Raw genomic sequence first — 20,105 nt, forward strand, 5'->3', positions numbered from 1 at the left:
GAATTTGGAATCGAGTGAGCTTTCTGACGTACTTAACACAACACCCGGGAGAAGTTGCAGAGAAACCTGGTCCCAGAAGTGCTGTACTTGCCACAGAAATGAGTCCTGCAGATGCACTGTAAGCCTGTGACTTCCGGAATCCATTGTTACTTCTGCTTTTTAAAGTCTATCAGTTATGAGCACATTAAAAGAAAACTTAATTAGCAGTAAATAAATTTATCTTTGGATACGTGCTGGTCATCAAAAAGAGTATTTGGAATGTTTAAGTCTTTATTATATGTTTGTTATCCAAAAGATAATGCGATGCTATAGTTTGGAGTCTTGTAGTAATTTGTTATAGTGCTGCAGTCTGTAAGCTTATCTCCTTAGGCTTTGTCTTAAAATACTGAAGCTGTAAATATCCTTGAATTTTCAAGAAAATAATTTTGATTACAGCCTATTAGCCAGTGCGGTTCTACTTAAGCAGAGTTTTGGAATAAATTGTTTACTATTGAGTGAATGGAAAGTAAATTGGAATAAAATGGGTATAAATACAAGGACTGTAAAAGTTAAATGGAAAAACTTTAGACTTGCAGTCTTTCACCTGGTTTCAAGTCTGGTCAAAACTTGCTATGACCTTGGGCAAGACAGCAATTCCCTGGGCCTTGTCTGTTTCTTCTGTTGTGTAATTGGAATAATAAAGTCTTTCTCAGATTAATTTTGAGGGTTAAATGAGAGAATTTTTGTAAAAATGTTCTACACATTACTACAGAAGGACGCAGTAATGTGATCGAAAAAGTTTGTATATAGCATTCAGAACTTTGTGAATGTGAACTTTGTGAACTTTCGTTGCCCAGGAAAATGAAGTGAGTTTGGTTTACATTTGTGTGATTTTTACTCTATTTCCTTGGTCAACAGGCTCTTTCTCCTGAAATTTGATTTATTTGAATAGGCTCATGTGCTCACACTGCCTGTTTAAGTATCAATATATGAAAACCTCAAAGCAGATTTTGTATGTATTGTGTCCTTATTTCAAGTAGAAGCTACTTTGGTGTAAATATTCTTAAAATTTACAAATATTCATGGGATGCTTAATGAGTGCACGGTCAATTTCTCTCTGAAATGAAAATATTACTGTCAAAATTTCTTCTTTCAAAGAACAGATATCCAGAATACTCATGGAAAGTCATGTGACAAGAGCCATAAGAAAATCATAAGCAGCATTTCCTGGGAGTTTAGAGGTGGAAGAGATCACAATTAGATGAGAATTGCAAGATGCGCTTAATGAAGGAAGTGACAATAAACTTGGGCTTTGAAGGAAGACTAGACTTGGATGCTTGAAGAGCATAGAGAATGTACATTCTGGTGAAGCAGGACTGAAGGCACAGACATGAGACAGTATGGGGTATGTTAGGTGACCAGTGAGTCTCTCTGACTCAGCTGTAGGTTGTGTGTTAGGAAGCATGCCGAAAGACTAGAAATGTGGGGTTGAGTTGGATTGAGGAGGGCTTCAAATGGCAGGCGGAGGAGTTCGTACTGGATTTAGTAGCCAGTCTTCTGGCAGCTCGGTATCACAGAATGAATTGTTACTGAAGACTGTTTTGAAGCTTTTCAAAAAGTAACGGCATTAGGAATGGAAACGAAATGAATACAGGAGATTTTACAAAGGAGTGATTTGAATACTTGGGTTATAGGGTGAGGATGAGGGAAAAGGGATGACAATGACTGAAGTGTGTTCAGTCCGGGTGGATGGTGGTACAAGTAGTAGAATTAGATAAATAAATAATCATTTGTGTGGGAAGGTGATGAATTCCAATTTACACTAATACAGAACTGGAAATTTCAATAGGACTTTCAGGGGAAGTATTCTAGCAGGTAGTTGAATGTCAGTTTAGAGCCCAGAAAAAAATTGGAAAATAAAAATAAATGCTAGTGACTTCCAAATTAATAACCTTGACTTGTGCAGTTTTTATTCAGTTTTCTGTAAGGCCTTTAATCCTTTCTCCTGAATAAAACTGGACTTCCTACGACCCTGTATCTTTACACCTGTAAACTTGGTCATTTACCTGAAGTGCAGTTGCCTTCCACTGCTCTTCCTGCTTCAATCTTTCTCCCTGTATCCATTCAGCATACAGCCAAAGCGAACGGTTAAAATTCTAAATCAAGTCTGCCATTGTGTTGCTTGAAATATTCCAAATGGCTTTCTCTTGAATGTAGAATAAAATTCAAACTACAAAGCTAACTTGATCTGGCTCCTGCCAGGATGCTTCATCTTCTTCTACAGCTCTGCCTGGCTTACAGGGCTCTGCCTACCCTGGCATGCTGCACTCTGGAACTTTCACAGGTTTGGTTTCCTGGATTGGAGCATTTTGTTTTTAGTAGGGTTGACTTCTCAGTTCAAACTTTACCTTTTTGAAGAGATCCTGCCTAGCATTCTGTAGCACTGTTTTATCACATAGCCCTGAAATAATTTACTGAATTGTTTGTGTTTTCTGTTGAGAGGTACCCTTCTTGAGAGTGATACAGAATTTTGAATGAGGGCAAAGACGTCTGTTTTCTAGGTTGCTATTACTTTAACTACTGGTGTGTGTAGGAATTCTATAATAATTGAATGAAAAACTTGGATTGAATTGATATCTCTGTTCTATTTAAGTATGAGGTTTGTGTTTGACTTAAAATTTTTAAAAAAATAATTTAATTACCTTGGGAAATGTGACTGAAGGACTTGTAGTAATTTAAAGGTGGCTTTCTTGAGCATGGGTTAGGAACCTAAATTGGAGTAGGGTTAGTTACTAGATTGGAAGTCCCTTTTAACAAGTAAAATATAAAATCTTGAATTACCATATATAAGTGTCTTTTGTGAAACCTTTTCTACTTCTTTCATCTATAGTTTAAAAATTTTTTTTGCCTGTAGAATCTACTAATTTTAACACCTTTTTCTGTTGAGTAGGTAGATTTTATTTTGTTAGGTAGTGATGTTTTCCATGAAAATAAGCCCTCAAGAAAAACATTACATACTTGTCTGGAGTTACTTAGAAAATATTGTATGGGTGTTTGTCCAGTACAGTTTGAAATCATCAGTGATCAGTCAGTCAACTTTGGTCTTAGTAAGTATATTTATTACTTCAGTGATAAAACTTAGGTATGTTTTCTGTGTGATACAAATAAACACATTACCAATTAGCCATTTCACCTTCACTATAAACTATTTTCATAGTAAATGCAGTTTCAGTTTTTTGTATATCATTGTACAAATATTGGGACTGATTATTTTAGATTTTTATATTCTTGATATATTCTGTTGCAATTTTTTTCCTCTTTGCCTATCTGATTTGTGTCAGTTGCTTATGTATTCTAGATACTAAGACTTTGTTAGGCATACATATTTTCTCAATCTATAGATTGTCTTTTGACTTTATGTAGTCTTTTAACTGAAATACTTAATTTTCATATAGTCAAATACATCACTTTTTCTTTTAGGATTTGTCCTTTTGAAATTTATAATACTCTTTTAGAACCCCAAATGGTGCAGCTACCATGATGTTTTTCTTAAACATTGTATAGGATATCACTTTACATTTAAGTGTTATCTTAGTCTCATTTAGCCTGCGTGAGAGTCTTTGTCTTGTTGTTTTGTGAGGCAGGGTCTCACTATGTAATTCAGGCTGACCTTGAACTTACTATGTAGCCCAGGCTGGCCTTGAACTCAACAGCAATCCTACTGCCTTAGCCTCCTGAGTGATGGAATTACAGACATGTACCACCACTCCCAGCATGTCTTTTCTTGTCTTTCATGACACTGATACTGTTGAAGCAAGAATATTGCTTGGGTATTTTGTAGAATATCTTTTATTGGGTCTTTCTTTTGTTTTCTATAAATTGAGATTAGGAGAGGAATATGTTACAGTGCTACAATTAAAAATCGTGGCTCGTGAATTAAGAGGCAAGTGAAAGAGAACAGAAACTCCAGAAATAACCTCAAATATATGTAGGAATTTAGTGTTTTATGAAGGTAGCATCTCACATCTTGAGGAAAAAAAAAATGAGTTATTCAGTGACTATACTAAAAAAACGATTAGATGATTAAATTTTTTTTTTTTTTTTGGTACCAGTAATCAAACTCATGACCTCAGGTTTTCCAGGCAAGCACTTACGCCGCTGAGCTACATTCCCAGCCCCAATGCTTAAAAAAATTTTAAAATGGAGAAAGGGTTTTTAAAGTGTGATAAAAACCCAGAAGCCATAAAAGAAAAGATTGATACATAAATTTCTACCTAGTAAAAATTGCATGAGGCAAAGTTAAATAGTTCACCTAGTCATTTGCAATTTATTGAAATTATTCCTAATTTTCCATAAATAAATAAATCTTTCAAGTCAATAAAAAAATCTATGACAAAAAATAGGGAAGGAATATGAACATGATTTGCAGAAAAGGAAATAAGATGCCATTTAAACATTTTTTTAAAAGCTATATCTTGTTCATAAGAAAAATATAAAATGAATCCATACTGAAGTATTTTTCTTCTGTAGGGTTGGCGTGGATCAGTGATTCTCAGTCCTGAGTGCTTCTTCCAGTTACCTAAGAAGCCTATAAAGTACTGATTCTTGCCAACTGATGTGTCTCCTTGAATGTGTCATAAGCAGTGGTATTTCTTTTGGTCTTTTTGAGACAGGGTCTCGCTGTGCAGTTCAGGCTGGCCTTGAGCTCACTTTGTAGCCCATGCTAGTCTCAAACTTGCAATGATCCTCCTGCTTCAGCCTCCCGAGTGCTGGGATTACAGGCACGCACCACCACGCCCGGCTAGCGGTGGTATTTCTTAAAAGATGCCCAGATAATTCTTAGCATGCAGTGAGAACCACTAGCATAGATTTTAAAGCCTGATAATATCCCGTGTTGGTGAGGTTGGGGAAACTGTCCTTCCAATACATTGTCGTTATATTATGTGTAAATTTGAACAGTCTATGGAGGGAAATTAGCAGTAGTTATGAAAATAAACACACAAATCCTTCTGCCTAAAATTCCTTGCTAGATATTTTCATATAGATATCTTCTCTTAAGGGCATTGTTAGTAAAACAAAAAGCTGAAAAAAGTAATGTCCACTGTTAAGGAACTGCATAAACACAGTACAGAAAACCATGCAGTGAAGTGCTGTGCCAGCCAACAAAAAGCAAAAGGAAGCTCTTTGTATTTAGCACTGCTGTGGAATGATTTCTGAACTATGTAAGGTGATAAAAGTAGTGAGGGGGCAGAAATCTAACCTGTGCTAACATTTATGCAAGAAGAAAATATATTTATGAACTTATGTAAGTAGAAGATTATTTTTGAAAAAATGAAGTAGAAATTGCTAACGGTAACAAAGGGGCCAAAAACATGTACTGAAGGAAAAGTAGCCTTTTTAATAAAAGGCTGGGAAAACTGGCTGACCACATGCAGATTGATTCTAGACCTGTATCTCTCACTGTGTACTAAATTAAAATCAAAATGGATCAGAGTTCTAAATGTTAGAAACTTGATCTAAGTAGTACCAAGAATCAACAGATAGGATCACATCAAATTAAAAAGCTTCTGCACAGCAAAAGAAACAGTCAACAGAGTGAAGAGACAAAATTGGAAAAAAATTTTGCCAGATATTCCTCAGACAGAGGACTAATATCTAGAGTATATAAAGCATTTTAAAAATTAGACTCTTCAAATTGAAGACCAAAGCAAAAAATGGGCAAATGAAATGAATAGACACTTCCCCGGAAGAAGTACCAATGGCCAATAAATACATGAAGAAATACTCAACATCTCTGGCCATTACAGAAGTTCAAATTAAAACATCACTGAGTCTGTCTTACCCTAGAAAGAAAGGCCATCGACAAGAAAGCAAATAATAACAAATGCTGGTGAGGCTATGGGGTAAAGAACACTTCAGTACTGTTGGTGGAAATGCAAAAGTAGGATAACCACTGTGGAAATCAGTATGGCAGTTCCTCAGAAAACTAAAATGAGAAGTTTCATTTCACCCAGCTATTCCCCATCTAGGTATCTTCTCCAAAGAGTTAAAGATAACATATTATAGTGATACAAGCATACCTATGTTTATAGCAGCATGGTTCATAATAGCTAAATCTTGGAAGTGGCCTGTATGTCCCTCAGCAGATAATTGGATAAAGAAAATGTGATATTTACATACAGTGGAGTATTACTATACAATAAAGAAGGATAAATGAGTTATTGGTGGAAAAATGGATGTATTTTGAGACTATAATGTTAAGTGAAATAAATCAAAGAAGCTTCAATATTACATGTTTTCTCTTATATAAGAATTCCAAAATATAGATACAGTAGTACCTTGATTCATAAACTTAAATCTTTCCATGGTTCTGGTTGCAGATTGAATTGGACAAGCACTAAATCAAATTTCCCCATAAGGTCAACATTGAACCTAACCTTTTTTTTTCTTTTTAATAATTTTACCTTTTTTCTAATTTTAATTTTAATTAAATTTAATTTTAATTTAATTTTAATTCTAATTTTAATTTTAATTTCCATAGCACCTTGGCTGAACCTACCCACTGTATTTGATTTGGTCACGTCCAGTTCGGTTTGTGACCAGAATTGTGGAAAGAACTAAATTTGTGAACCAAGGTTCCCATATAAAGAGCAAAATAAAAGATAGATAATAGAAGTAGGGAGGTAGATCTCCCTAGTGGAAAGGGGATGAAGAGATGGAGGAAAAGGAGAGGGAAGGGAGGCAAAGAGGATGAAAAAAAAATTAAGATGTGTTGCATGTATGTACCAACTTCCTACAAGGAATGTAATCATAGGAATGTAATCATCATGTACTGCCAACGTGTACTAATAAAAAGTAAGAACAACAAACAAAAAAGAAATTGCTAACATTATTTGCCCTGAGAAGAGCTGGGAAGCTAGGAGCAGGAGTGGTCAGGAGACTAAATGCACATCTAGGAGGCGAAAGAACCAGAATTGTTACTCTAGATCTTTTAGATTCCAGGGTATACTGTATATGTTTTCTCCCTTCTCCCCCTACAAATAACCTATAAAAGGCTTCAGAACCAGGCATGGTGGGGCACCACTTGGGACGGTGGGGCAGGAGGATCACTGTGAGTTTGAGGCCAGCTTCAGTGACATAGTGAGTTCAAGGGCAGCATGAACTGCATCGCAAGATTGTCTCAAAAAATACCTATAGAAAGGCTTTTAAAATTTTGGAAGTCTTCCTGCTAATGACCAATACCACTCTTTCATTCAATTCACAAGCCCATTTATTGTTGTATTTTCTTCATTTTTATGTATTTATTTTTTATTTTAATTTTTTTTGTGGTACCTAGATTGAACTGAGGGACTTGCACTTGCCAGGCAGGCGCTTGTGCTACTGAGCTATATCCCCAGCCTTGTTGTTGTATTTTCTAAAATGTAGTACTTCAGAATATTTTCAAACTTTAGTCAAAATGAATTGTTGCCTGTTCTGTGTTCTAAAGCTCGAAACCAGTGGTTATGTGCTAATTTGGGTCACACCGTTTGACTACTTACGTTACTATGTCTGAGGAAACTGGCAAATAGCTTTTACCCTTCCTAGAAGCTTGAACTTTTCTTTTTTCTTTTAAAGGTTTCCATGGGTGAACTACCAAGATGGCAATCTCAGCATTTCAATTCCAGTGTTTAGTATTCATGGCAACCATGATGGTCCCACTGGGGTAATTAGTGTTTCATTGTAGTTGAAGATTTAGAAATGAACAGTTTAGTTTATCTGTAGAGACCACCAATTTTCCCAGCAGTTTGTAGTCAAATTGAGTCAAGAAGTCAGAATCACTTTTACCATTAATATAAGTATTTATGCTGCTGTTGGATTTAAAAAATATCTAAAATAAGAATTGCTAAGTGAGCTATGCTTTCACATCAATGCCGGTGAACCTATGGCACGTGTACCACAGTGGGCTATTTATATCATTGCAAGTTCTAAAAGGCTCACCTTTTAGAATATATGGATGTAATATATGGATTATGCTTGTAATAGGTAATAGGATATTCATATAGATCACTTTTATATACACGTTAATATTCTTTGATAATATTTTGTATAGTCAGATTCACTCTGTGCCCTGGATATTTTAAGTTGTACTGGATTTATAAATCACTTTGGATGTACAATATCTGTTGAGAAGATAGGTATTAGTCCAATTTTGCTTCAAAAAGGAAGCACAAAAATTGCTCTCTATGGTTTAGGTAAGATGGTTTTATTTCGCTACATATGTCAATTAATAATTATTTAACTAATCATTGAGAAATGAAATTTTGGAGACAATTTTGTAGTCCTTTGGAAAAAAGTAGGTCAAATGGGATTACTTCTCATTAGTGACTGTAAAAAATCATGGAATGTTTGCTGAAAATTTTTTAGTATTGATAAGGAACAATAAATGTTAATTCATACTTGTTTTTAATGGTTTTGGTGAAAAAAATTTCCACTTAGTATCTATTTTTTGTTTTAGGCTTTTTCTTTTAGGGTCAGCTATAGAATCTTAAATATTAGAATTAGTGAATAATTCTTAAAAAAAGAATTATAGACTAATTCTATAAACTTTTACTTTAGAATAATTCTTCATTAAAACTACATTTTGGTGTCTTGGGAGTCTTTCAGAGGTCTAATGTGTTGCTGTCCAGTACAGTAGCCACTGGTCTCATATAAGTATAGAGCACTTGAAATGTGGCTAGTCTGGATTACAGTGCATCCTACCTATAAGGTCCACACTAGATTTCAAGAACTAAGGAAAAGCCATAACACATATTAATATTAGATTAAATAAGTTAATGGAATTTGTCTTTTTACCTGTCTTAATGTGGCATTTACAATGACATACTCAGCATGCATTAGTGGCTCACATTAAACATCTACTGGACAGTGCTAGTCCAGAGCTGTTCATTTCTAATGATCAGCTATTTGCACTGTCAGCCTCAGTAACTTCACTTTGTGTAGTGTTCAGTAGGTAAAAGCTTATTTGCTGGGCTTTATTCTGTGTGAATGAGAGACTGAAGACTCTTTTTAAAAAGTGCATTCATTATTTTATATCTCACATATTCTTGAGGCTAGAAGTGGTGTATATATGTGTATATATACTGTATATGCATTTTTTATTAGTGCATATTGATTATACAGATTAATGGGTTTAATTTTGGCAGATTTATACATGCACATGGAATACATTTTATTATCTCATCACTCTCCCTGTGTCACGTTCCCCTTAGTTTCACATGATTTAGAGATAATGTATTTCAAGTTCATTTATTGTGCCTTTTTGTCTGATTCTGCAAGTGATAGAGCAAGAACACTTCTTTAAAAAGCCATTAGTAGTTTTAATCATTGCAGTATTAGAGATCATCTCTCCAGAAAATGGTTTCTCTTTGGTTCAGGTTAAGGCCAGATCCCATTACATGCCTCAGTTATTGCCAGACACTGCATCTTTTATCTATTTTCTCAGTCTCCTCTCATCCTCGTCTGCATTCCTTAACTGGAGTCTGTCTCCATCCCAAACACCTACCCATCACTATAAATGCTTTGCATTCTAGAACTCTTTTTTTGTTTGTTTGTTTGTTTTTTGTTTTTTTCTGGTACCAGGAATCGAACTCATGACCTTGCGCTTGCCAGGCAGGCGCTGTGCCGCTGAGCTAAATCCCCAGCCCCTCTAGAACTCTTGTAATCAATAAATTCTTTTCTTTCCTCAGGATAATGAGCCCTCCTGGCCTTCTGAGATCCCCTGTCCCTACAGTTCTCTTACCTACGGGCTTTGGGGCATGAAGGAAGGTCACTGCTCTCCTGCTTCCCCACCACTCTTCTTTCCTGCCACCAAACAGCCTCCTATTCAAAGCTTATGCCATCTGTATAAACTGCCTTCCCTTTTCCCTCAGACTTTTTTATCCACCCCACACACCTGCCTTCCACATTTTAGTGGTCTTAGTGCTTCATCACCTAAGTATGTCAGCCTTCGATGCCCCAGGCTTTTATGCCTTTCCTTGTGTCTCCAGTTGTGTGATCTGCATTCCACCTCAGCTGCTTAGCTCACATCCCACTTCTACATTGTTGGCTTTCTTTCTGGGGTCTGTAGCAGTTTCTAAAGTAGCAACCTCATCTGTACCCTCTCCAGCTCTGCACTGTTACTCTTCACCTTGCACTTTTGGCCCTTTCTCCTTTTAATGTTTAGAATTTGTTGCTTATTTTAGTTTATTTGTTTTTGTTTCCGCTAGGTCATGGCAAACTGATGGACATGAGAAGAAGTATTTGACAGTAAATGAATTATTAAAATGCAAAATATTTTTATTTCAAAGCAATACATAACAATGTGCTTTAAAATACATTGGTCATCTCTTTTAATATGTGTATCTGTGCATGTTACAAATCATGTCTTAAAGGGTCAAAAGTATATGAATGTGTAATGTTTAGTAAAGGGATAGTGAAAAACAAAATTACTAGAAGTTTTCATAAAAATTTAAGCATAGGAAACTTACTTTTTATTCCACATGTTCCTGAAATTAAAGGTAGATATACTTGAAATAAAAAATGTTCTTTCAATGCAACTCACTGCTGTTGTGTTAGAACCTGGAACATAGATTTATGAATGTCATCACCTATAAATGATTTTAGAATGCAATATATTTTTAAACAGTAAAATACGATATTTTGAGAAACACATAATTTAGAAGTGAAAATTTTTTAGCCAAAGTAAGAAAAAAATTGTAAAATAATGTACTGTCCACTTCAGGGTCCATTCCAGATGAAAGGCTCTATTGAGTGTTTGTCAATAAAGTAACAATGTTGAGACCAAAAGAAGATGAGAACTCTTGGTTTAACTTACTTGTGATTCATCAGAACAGGTAAAGGTATTCTCTGAAAACTTGAGGCTCAGCAGTGGAGGTTCCTCAGATCTGTCTTCAAGCTTACCTACCACAGGAAAATACTCTTATTCCTTCAAGGTTGTCAGTGTATGGTCAGGAAAAACTTAGATTTGCTTTGTGTGATTTCATTTTTAATTTTTTTCAGAATATGTTAATGTCTATAAAGGAACATTTGTAACATATGGATGAGGAATAAAAATAACCACTATGAATTCTCCTAAATTCAGCAGACATTAGAGTCTTACCCATTAAAATGTCCCATCCTCTTGCTTGATCCCCTCTGAGCTTCCTCCTACCTCAGAGGGAGCATTAGTCTCAGGTTTCAATTAATCATTTCATTGCTTTTCAGTATTATTTAGTCACATACATATATACAACTGATTTTGTTTAGTTTTAGTATAACAAATCATGCAGTGTGTCTTACAGGCAACTTATTTTCAATATATATTACTGAGATTTATCCATTTGATGCTTAGAAATGTAATTTATTTATTTATTTTTAAATTTTAAAAATAAAAGGAAAACATTAACAGACAGACAACCTTTTACAAAATAGCAAAAGAACAGTACAGACAATACAGAGTTACAAACAAAGTGGTAGGAAATTAACAGTACTTGTTGTATTACATATTGATATCTTCAAAGTGGTTTCTCATGAAAACAGAGACATGCAATGTTGATCAATCAAGGACTCATTAACAGTTTCTTTCAGCAAAGAAATAGAAGACAGTAGATCGACTATGTTAACTATCCTTTATATACATACATACACACAAAATTTCTCCTTCTTTCCCTTTTCTTTTCCCACATCCCAGTTGCCCTTTACCCTTGAGCGTTTTCCTATCATTTCACAAGGTCTACCATAGTTCCGAGTTTATATTAACTCTTTCAGGTTTTACACTAGTGAGACAATACAGTGCTTCCACATGCAGGTCTGATTTATTTCACTTATGAGTATGGTCTCTAGTTGTGACCATTAACCTATAAGGGCCTTGAGTTTATCATTCTGTATAGCTGAGTAATATTCCATTGTATAAAGGTACCACAATTTTCTTATCCAATCCTGTGTGGATGGACATTTGGGTTGCTTCCACAATTTAACACTTACAAATTGTGCTGCTATGAACATAGGTGCACATATATCGCTGTAATATGACATTTTGAGATCTTCTGGGAAAATACCCAGAAGGGAAATAGCTGGGTTGCATGGGACCTCTAGACCTAGTTAGCTGAGGAATCTCCAAACTGATTTCCACAGTGGTTTCACCAAACTGCATTCCCACCAGCAGTGGAGAAGGGTTCCTATTTCTCCACAGCCTCACCCCCATTTGTTATTGGTTGATTTCTTAATGGTAGCCATTCTTACTGGGTTAAGGTGGAATCTCAATGTTGTTTTAATTTGCAAGAAATGTAATTTATTTGTGTCCCCATTCTACTCTGCACGTACCTCTTACTGCACCGTTGACACTCTGCTTGCAGTTATTTATTTACTTTTGTCTTTGTGGTCAGCTTGTGAATTTTTTGAAAATCTGTGTTGTGTACTATCTGTGGTTATATCCCTAACCCTTAGCAGAGTGCCTAGAATATTGAAGACACCCAATACAGTTTGTTTAATGAGTGAGTTTTGTAACTCTTGGGAGCAGAAACTACAGATAAAACTAGGCTGCAGTAGTCAGGCATTTTGGAGAGACCCAGTAGCATTAGCATTTAATATTTTCTCTTTTACAAAATGGCAGCTGTGGAGATGGTCGGGATGATACAAATATGGTTGTTTTAGGGAAACCATATGGGCCTCTTCATTGGGGCGAAGATCCTGTGTTTCTCATCTCTGCCTGACACTATTAGAACTGACCAAACAGGTAGCAAGTTGGCATTTCTTTTCCTAAACATAATAAATTATTAATACATTCATGAAACAGAAGGGCAGATATGTCATGTAAATAACATTACAAAAATGACCTGTGGGGCTGGGAGCTTAGCTCAGCGGCAAAAGCGCCTGCCTGGCAAGCGCAAGGTCGTGAGTTCGGTTCCCAGTACTGGAGAAAAACCAAAAAAAAACAAAACAAAACAAAACAAAAATGACCTGTAAAAACTAGAGTACCCTAATTAAGTCATTAATTCCTTGAACAAATCTTACTGAGAACCTTCTGCTAATGGCTGTTGGGGGATGAAGTGCTAAAACAGATAAATCTCTAAACTTACCAGGCTCATAAGAAGTGGAGGAGTGAGGAGAAGTGCGGAACAAGAAACTGTCACATAAAGTAATGGAATAGAGCTTGCCAAGTGGTGCCAAGTGTGGTTGTTGCGTTTGGTGGACCAGAGGTAGGGTAGAGGTTCCTCTGTACCTGCTGGTCTCAGCATGCTTTGAGATCAGCTAGTGTAGGAAAATGATTATCTCTCCTTGAAGGAAAGGTGGTATTTCTCTTTGGAAAAGTCTGCCTACCACTAAAGACTTCCTTAGGAAGAGCCTGCCTTGAGTGAGATTGTTAGTTCCAACAAAATACTGTGTTGTGGGGGCCGGGGATATAGTGCAGTGGCAAAGTGCCTGCCCAGCAAGTGTGAGGCCCTGAGTTCAATTCCTTGTACCAAAAAAAAAAAAAAAAAAGCATAAAGATACTGTGTTATGAAGATAATTGTTCCAGGTTTCCAGACTTGATTCTTCTGTACCTGAACACTCTTAGCATTTGTCTTTGTCCAGTGTGAAGACACAGTGAATGCCAGTGAACCAGTTCCTCTAAGTCTGTTTCATTTGTTTAGTGTTAACTGTTTTGAAAGTTTAGAAGTTTGTTTGGAAACTCCACCTCCTTTTCAGATGGTATTCCTGGTAGGGATCTAAATTATTATCATTGTCATAGGACATGAAATCATTCTAATATTCTGGAAATTCTTGCTGTGACTTGATTCCTTTGAAGACAGTATTTTGCTTGAGTTTATAAACTTTCCAAGCATTATTTTCTCAGTATGATAAATGGTACAACATCATTATGACCTTTAAAATGTATGATAGAAAATTAATTTATACATTTAAAAGTATTGAACATAAACACTATAAATACCAAAGAATGAGTGTGTTTCTCAAAAATTGGCAAACTTTTGTTTCCTAGCCTTTATAGGTTATGTTATATTTTCAGGTGGACTATAGTGGAGGCTGTGAACCTTTCAACATTCATCATTTTAGCCAGAAATTTGTGGATCGGGTGGCAAATCCAAAAGACATTATCCATTTTTTCAGGCATAAGGAACAAAAGGAAAAAAACGATACACTAGCTATTTTTATAAGTTAATGAATACTCTTACATGGTTTGTGTAAATCAGTCTTTGGTAAAAGAACTATTAAATAATATTAGAAAATGTTTAGTGTATTGTAATATAGACAAAAAATGATAGTGGAAATATTTAAATCTTTTGTCTTCTAAAAACTAGATAGCTGTTGGCTTTTAAACTTGTGGATATAGATGAAGAAATGGAAGGTTTTCTCTTCTCTTCAAACAGTTTTTTAAAACAGTGCTGCTGACTAATAGCACAGATTACTCTATGTCATTTAGAATATACTTTTAAATTTTGCATTATTAAATATTTTAATTTGAGAGTGTGCAATGATTTAGAAAGGCTTTTCTGTAGCTTGATATTTTTGATGATCCAGGTAGTTAATTCCCAATTAAAATTTCCGTAAAAACAAATTGTTCTTTTCTGACATGTATAAAATGAGGTCATTGAATGAAATAGTGATTTTTTTTTCATAAGAAATATCAATTATGATAAAAGTAGAGGCTCTTGTTTTTAGGCTGTTATCTAAGCAAATTTTCATAGGAACATATGGCTCTTGTTTACACATAAGTCACCCTGGTTTTATTAAGCCAGATTTAATTATTTGTTTCTTGCTAATGATTTTCTTTCATTGTATACCTTTTTCAATTCCTTGACATGTGAGTGTAGTATTCAGAAGAGAAAGATTCTCAATGGTCTGAGTCAGGAGGATGACAAGTTCTAGACCAGTCAGGGCAACATAGCAAGACTCTCTCTCAAAAAAAAAAAAAAAATAAGTATGAGGATATAGATCACTGGTTCAGTGCTTCCCGAGCAGGCACAGGACCTTGAATTCAGTCCCTGGTACCAGTGAAAACTGCAGTGTGTACTTTCTTTAGTTTGGTTGCTGTGAGCTTCCTTCTAGCAACCCTGTTTTTGTTTCAGGCGACACCACTGTGTGGAAGCAATGTCACTTTTGTTATCTTCCTGGACATTTCTGTTTCCTGCATTTCCTGTTGTTCCGGCCAACTCTGCTACTTCACTGCATGTGTAATGTCTTGCACATTAATAACCTCTGCTGTTTAGCATCACCTATAAAATAAGAACAATAACTGTGTTGGCTTCAGGATTGTTGTGAGGCCTAGCTGATGTACTTTGTGTTAATAGTCTTGACACTATCTGGCAAAGTAAAAAAATACTGGTCATACTTATGAAGTAATATTAACTCTCCTGCTTGAAATTCACGTAAGATTTTTGTGCATTTGGCACACTGAACTTTTAGGCCTTCTACATAACTTTTCCTGGTGGAAATGTTTTTCTCCTTCTTTTGCTTAGTGAATTTTGTTCCTTCTGCAATTCTTGACTCAAATGATGGCTGGATTTGGTATCTGCATAGGACGTTCAGCCTTCTTGAAGAATTAGCTGCTTTCTTCTCCGTGTGTCACATCCTTGCGCTTACTGCCTTGTGTTGTCATCATTTGTTCTCATGGTCAGGGAACCTGTCTTTTTTATCATTGTACTTTTTGTTTGTTCTTTTAAGGACAGGGTCACACTATGTAGTTCAGGCTGATCTTGCACTCACTTAGCCCAGGGTGGGCTCAAACTTCCTGCAGTCCTCCTGACTCAGCCTCCTGAGTGCTGGACTTACAGGTGTGCGCCACCATACTCAGTTTCATTGTTGTATTTTAATACCAGATTCTCATACCTGCTAGACACTGAACATCCATTTACCACAGAAAGGATCTCAGCAGACAAATCCTAGATCCAGCATTTCCTGACTTCCTCCAATGTGGTGTTCTTTTTGTTCCATCCTGCTGGGTTTTTTGGGGGAGAATCATCCTGTTTAGGAATACAGCAAAAGTGCTTTAAGCACATGTCCTTTGTCTTATGCAGTGTTGAAAAAGCATTGCTCAACATCTGAGATCCAATTGAGTTATACTGTCTATTGCTTCTTTGGGGACATTCTTAAGTAAACTGGCTTGTTGACTGTTTGAAACTGTGACTACATGGTGGTGACCTCTGTGAAGCTCAGTGCCACCATCTTGAGAACCCAAGGCACCAGCAGTTTTACCCCAAGTTGCTCTTCAGTCATACAGTGAAACGTCCATACAATGCAAAAGGCAAAATCATTTTAGTAGTATCCTGCAAGTTGTTTTAATTTGGCATTGTATTAGTCAGTGGTTTGCAAGGGAATAGCTTTAATACAGGACACATAGTTTAAGGGATTATTTTGTAATATTCACCCAAAAAATCAAATGCAGAGGAATGCAAGAGATCTTTCCACAAGCTTCAGACCTGAACAATCCAGCCAAGAACCTGGATCCCACACAGGGTCTCCAATGAATCCAGCCAGGGGCCTGGACCCATAGCAACATCTCATGCAAGTCTGCATCAGTCTGTACCAGGAAGGCCCCAAGGCCAGTAGTGGAAGCTAGAAAGTCTGTGCAGGCAGGGTGAAGGATCTGAGGTAGAGGCTGAGGGGTCTGTGCCGGAGCCCGGAAATGATGCTGAAGGCAAAGATCAGAGGTCCCTAAAAGAGAACTACAGCCAGCCCTAGCCACAGCGAGGACTCAAGCTCCTCTGAAAACAGCTGAGTTGTACCAGGAAAGCCAGCCATCACAAGCTTCAGGACAATCAACAGCATGCAGTCTTCCCCCGTTTCTCCTTCTCTGCCATTCCAGCAACAGTCATCTAGTACCTTCCTCTCCCAGAACCACACTGACTCACTTCATCCGGGTGTTCACACTCAAGTTGAGGGTTAGTTTAATCCACCATAGGCATACTCCCTGAAAAGGCCCTGGGGACCCCACAAGAGACACTCCCTGGAGTGTGGGAAGAGAATACTGACAGTGGGAGAGAGCAACTCTTAACAAAGATGCCTTCCTTTTGCCTGAAAGTACTGTGCTGAGCAAGCTGGGGTTGGTAGCTTGGCTGTTCTCCTGTAGTGGCAGCGAGCCGCAGTGAGCTTGACCAACTTAACATAACGGAAGCTGTTTTTATTTGTTGTTTCTTAAAATAAACTTCTTTTTCTAGGAGAAGAGATTAACTTTGGGAAGCTTATCACAAAACCTTTAGAGGGAGCAACTCTTAGGGTAGAAGACCTTGTAAAACAGTATTTTCAAACTGCGGAGAAGGTAATGTCTTACAGTTTACGTTTTGAATAAGGACTATGTTATGATAATAGACTCTGATTTAGGGCATGAAAAATTGCTAACTTAAAATGAACTCTATCAGTATTTCTATGAAGTAAGTAGGATGACACTTAGTTATATTCATTTGTAGTTACTATACATCAACAAAAATTAAGATAGGAATATTGACACTTGCGTATAACCCCAGTACTTGAGAGACTGAGGCAGGATTGCTGAAAGTTCAAAGCCAGTCTGGGCTATATAGTTCAAGGCTATCCTGGCCAACATAGGAACCCTGGCTCAAAACCCAAAATAATAATGATAATAATAATTAATAATAATAAACATAAATTAGTGCTGTTAGTGTTAATGTTACATTATTAATGTGACTGTTGTTATGCTCTTTTTAATCTCTACTTAAAAGTCTTACTGCAGAATTTGATTGTCTTAATGTAGTTTCAGAATTACATTATGTAGTAATGTATTTGTACTTGGAAGTATTTGTACTTTATATTGAAGTATGTATACTTCGTAAAGTATTTGTACTTTACAAATACAACTACATATTCTGAAGCTATTCAAACTATCAAAGGTATATGTCACTCTAAATTTCTCTGGTTGTACTTATGTAAAGATCACAAATATCTTGCAGTTCTCTAGGTTAGATCTGGCCCAGGTCTCTCTGGACAGAAATTGAGGTATCAGCACAGCTGTGTTCTTTCCTGGAAACTCTAAGGGAGAATCCATTTCTTCACCTTTTGGTCCCCTTTGTCCATCTTCGGAGCCAGCAGTTTTGTATCTTGGACCATTTTCCCACACATACCTCCCTCTGGCTCTCTCCTCCTGCCTCACCCTTTTCCTTTGCTGGATTCACCTGAAGTGTCCCTGTTAATCTCTCTATTTTACAGTCAGCTGATGAGAAGCCTTGATCCTATCTGTAACTGTGGTTCCCCTTCATTATGTGACATATTCACAAGTCCCAGAGATTAAGACTTGGATGTCTTTAAGGGGAAATTATCTTGCCTACGAGTGTAATGGTTTAACCTGAACCCTAAATCAGTGGCAGCCTCTTGTAGAGTGTATGTCCCAGCCGTTCAGGTCTCGCATCACCTGTTCTTGACTCCCCTCCCTTTTCCTGATTTAACTTTGCTTTTCCTGATCCTTAATTTTTATCAGTAAGCTTAACTACTGTCTAGCAATTCCCCCCCCCTTACATAACTGGTTAACTTATCATTTTATAACTTTATCCTGTATTTGCCTTGTTCTTCAGTTATTTTATAAGGAGTAGATACTACTTCTGCCTCTAATGGTTTGCATCTCTTTTACAGAATGTTCAGCTCTCACTGCTAACAGAAAGATGGATGGGTGAGGCAGTACAAGAATTTGTAGACAAGGCAGAGAAAGATGCCATTGAGGAGTTAGTGAAATACCAGTTGGAAAAAATACAGAGATTTCTTAATGAATGTCATATCAATGCCCTAGAAGATAAAATCGATGAAGAGGTGAGTGACTGATTTGGGTGTGTAGGTCTGTTTTGGCCAGTCTGTTCTTGAGAATACCTTTAAACTCCCCTGAGCAGCCCCACATCGTTATTTAACCTCTGTGATTTGTTCAGTTTCCCCATCTATAAAAATGAGGCTAAAATTAGAACATATCTACAAAGTAGCTAAGCAGAGTCTTACATATAGTTATTAAGCATAGTACCCAACATATACAACCTAAAGGCAGAAAGGTTTAAAGTGGATCACAGTTTGAGAGGGCTCAGTCCATGGTTGGCTGCTCCAAGGCAGAAATAGCATGGCACAAGAGCATGGTGGAGCAAAAATGCTTAATTCATGGTGTCCTGGAAGCAGAGCAGAGAAATAATGTCAGAGAAAAAAGGGCTAGGGACCATATTTAGCACTCGAGGTCACACCTCCATGACCCATACAGATGCCCCTAGACGTATGTTTTACTAATCCTAGCCTAGGAGTCTCCCAGGCCAATGAAATTGATTGACATAATCAGGCTTAACCACCTCAATTGCTGAATAAATGTTAGGGTGTTTGTTTTGTTTTGTCTTTTTGAGATAGCGTCTTGCTATGCAGTCCAGGCTGACCTTGACCTCGCTTTGTAGCCCAGGATGGCCTCAAACTTAGTGTTCCTCCTGCCTCACCTTCCCAAGTGCTGGGATTATAGGTATGCGCCACCACGCCCCACTAAATGTTGTTTTCCCCCCATAGAAACCGTCTTTTATAATCCTAAGGGTGCTTTAAAATGAACTTTGTAAGATATAAATTCTTGCTCCCACTTTTTAAGTCAGTTTTGACCTGGCTTTTTAATCTTAATGTGTAACATGTATTTTCTCTAGCATAAAAGCAATATTGAGATCACAGAGGAAATTGACCACAAAAAAGTTTAAATGTTTGCCTGTCAAATTGTGAAAAAGCACAATTAAAAAGTATTGGTGTGGAAAAATATATATGAACACAAAAGGTTTAATATACTTAATATAATATTAATGAGCTCTTACAAATCTTTAAAAACTATTAAAGATTTCAATAGAATAATGAACAAAGGACATGAATAAGTGGTTCACAGAAGAAATGTAAATGGCTAATATATTAAAATGCTGTGTAGCCAAGGATAATCAAACATTATCAACATTCAAATATTGCTAATGATTTGAGAAAGTTTTATTTAGCAGTACATTGCTGGTGGGAGGATTATGTCTGAACAGCTTTACTCAAAAACAGTTTGACAGTACATATCAAGAAGCTTAAAGGCGCTGGGGATTTAGCTCAGCGGCAAAAGCGCCTGCCTGGCAAGCGCAAGGTCGTGAGTTCGGTTCCCGGTACCGGAGAAAAAACCAAAAAAA

The 20,105-nt window shown here is 36.7% G+C and overlaps 1 protein-coding gene across 1 annotated transcript in view; it reads left to right on the top strand.

Moving 5' to 3' along the window:
• LOC102005703 (double-strand break repair protein MRE11A-like) overlaps positions 1 to 20,105 on the top strand; it is a gene marked incomplete at its 5' end in the record, with an annotated part of 66,603 nt that continues 46,498 nt past the window's right edge. Inside the window, 1 exon segment of the mRNA XM_013512034.1 lies at positions 1 to 118. Within this exon segment, the coding sequence (XP_013367488.1) occupies positions 112 to 118 (7 nt within the window).

This window comes from Chinchilla lanigera, unplaced genomic scaffold (genome assembly GCF_000276665.1).
Source record: "Chinchilla lanigera isolate Chin_1 unplaced genomic scaffold, ChiLan1.0 scaffold00013, whole genome shotgun sequence".
NCBI classification, from domain to species: Eukaryota; Metazoa; Chordata; class Mammalia; order Rodentia; family Chinchillidae; genus Chinchilla; species Chinchilla lanigera.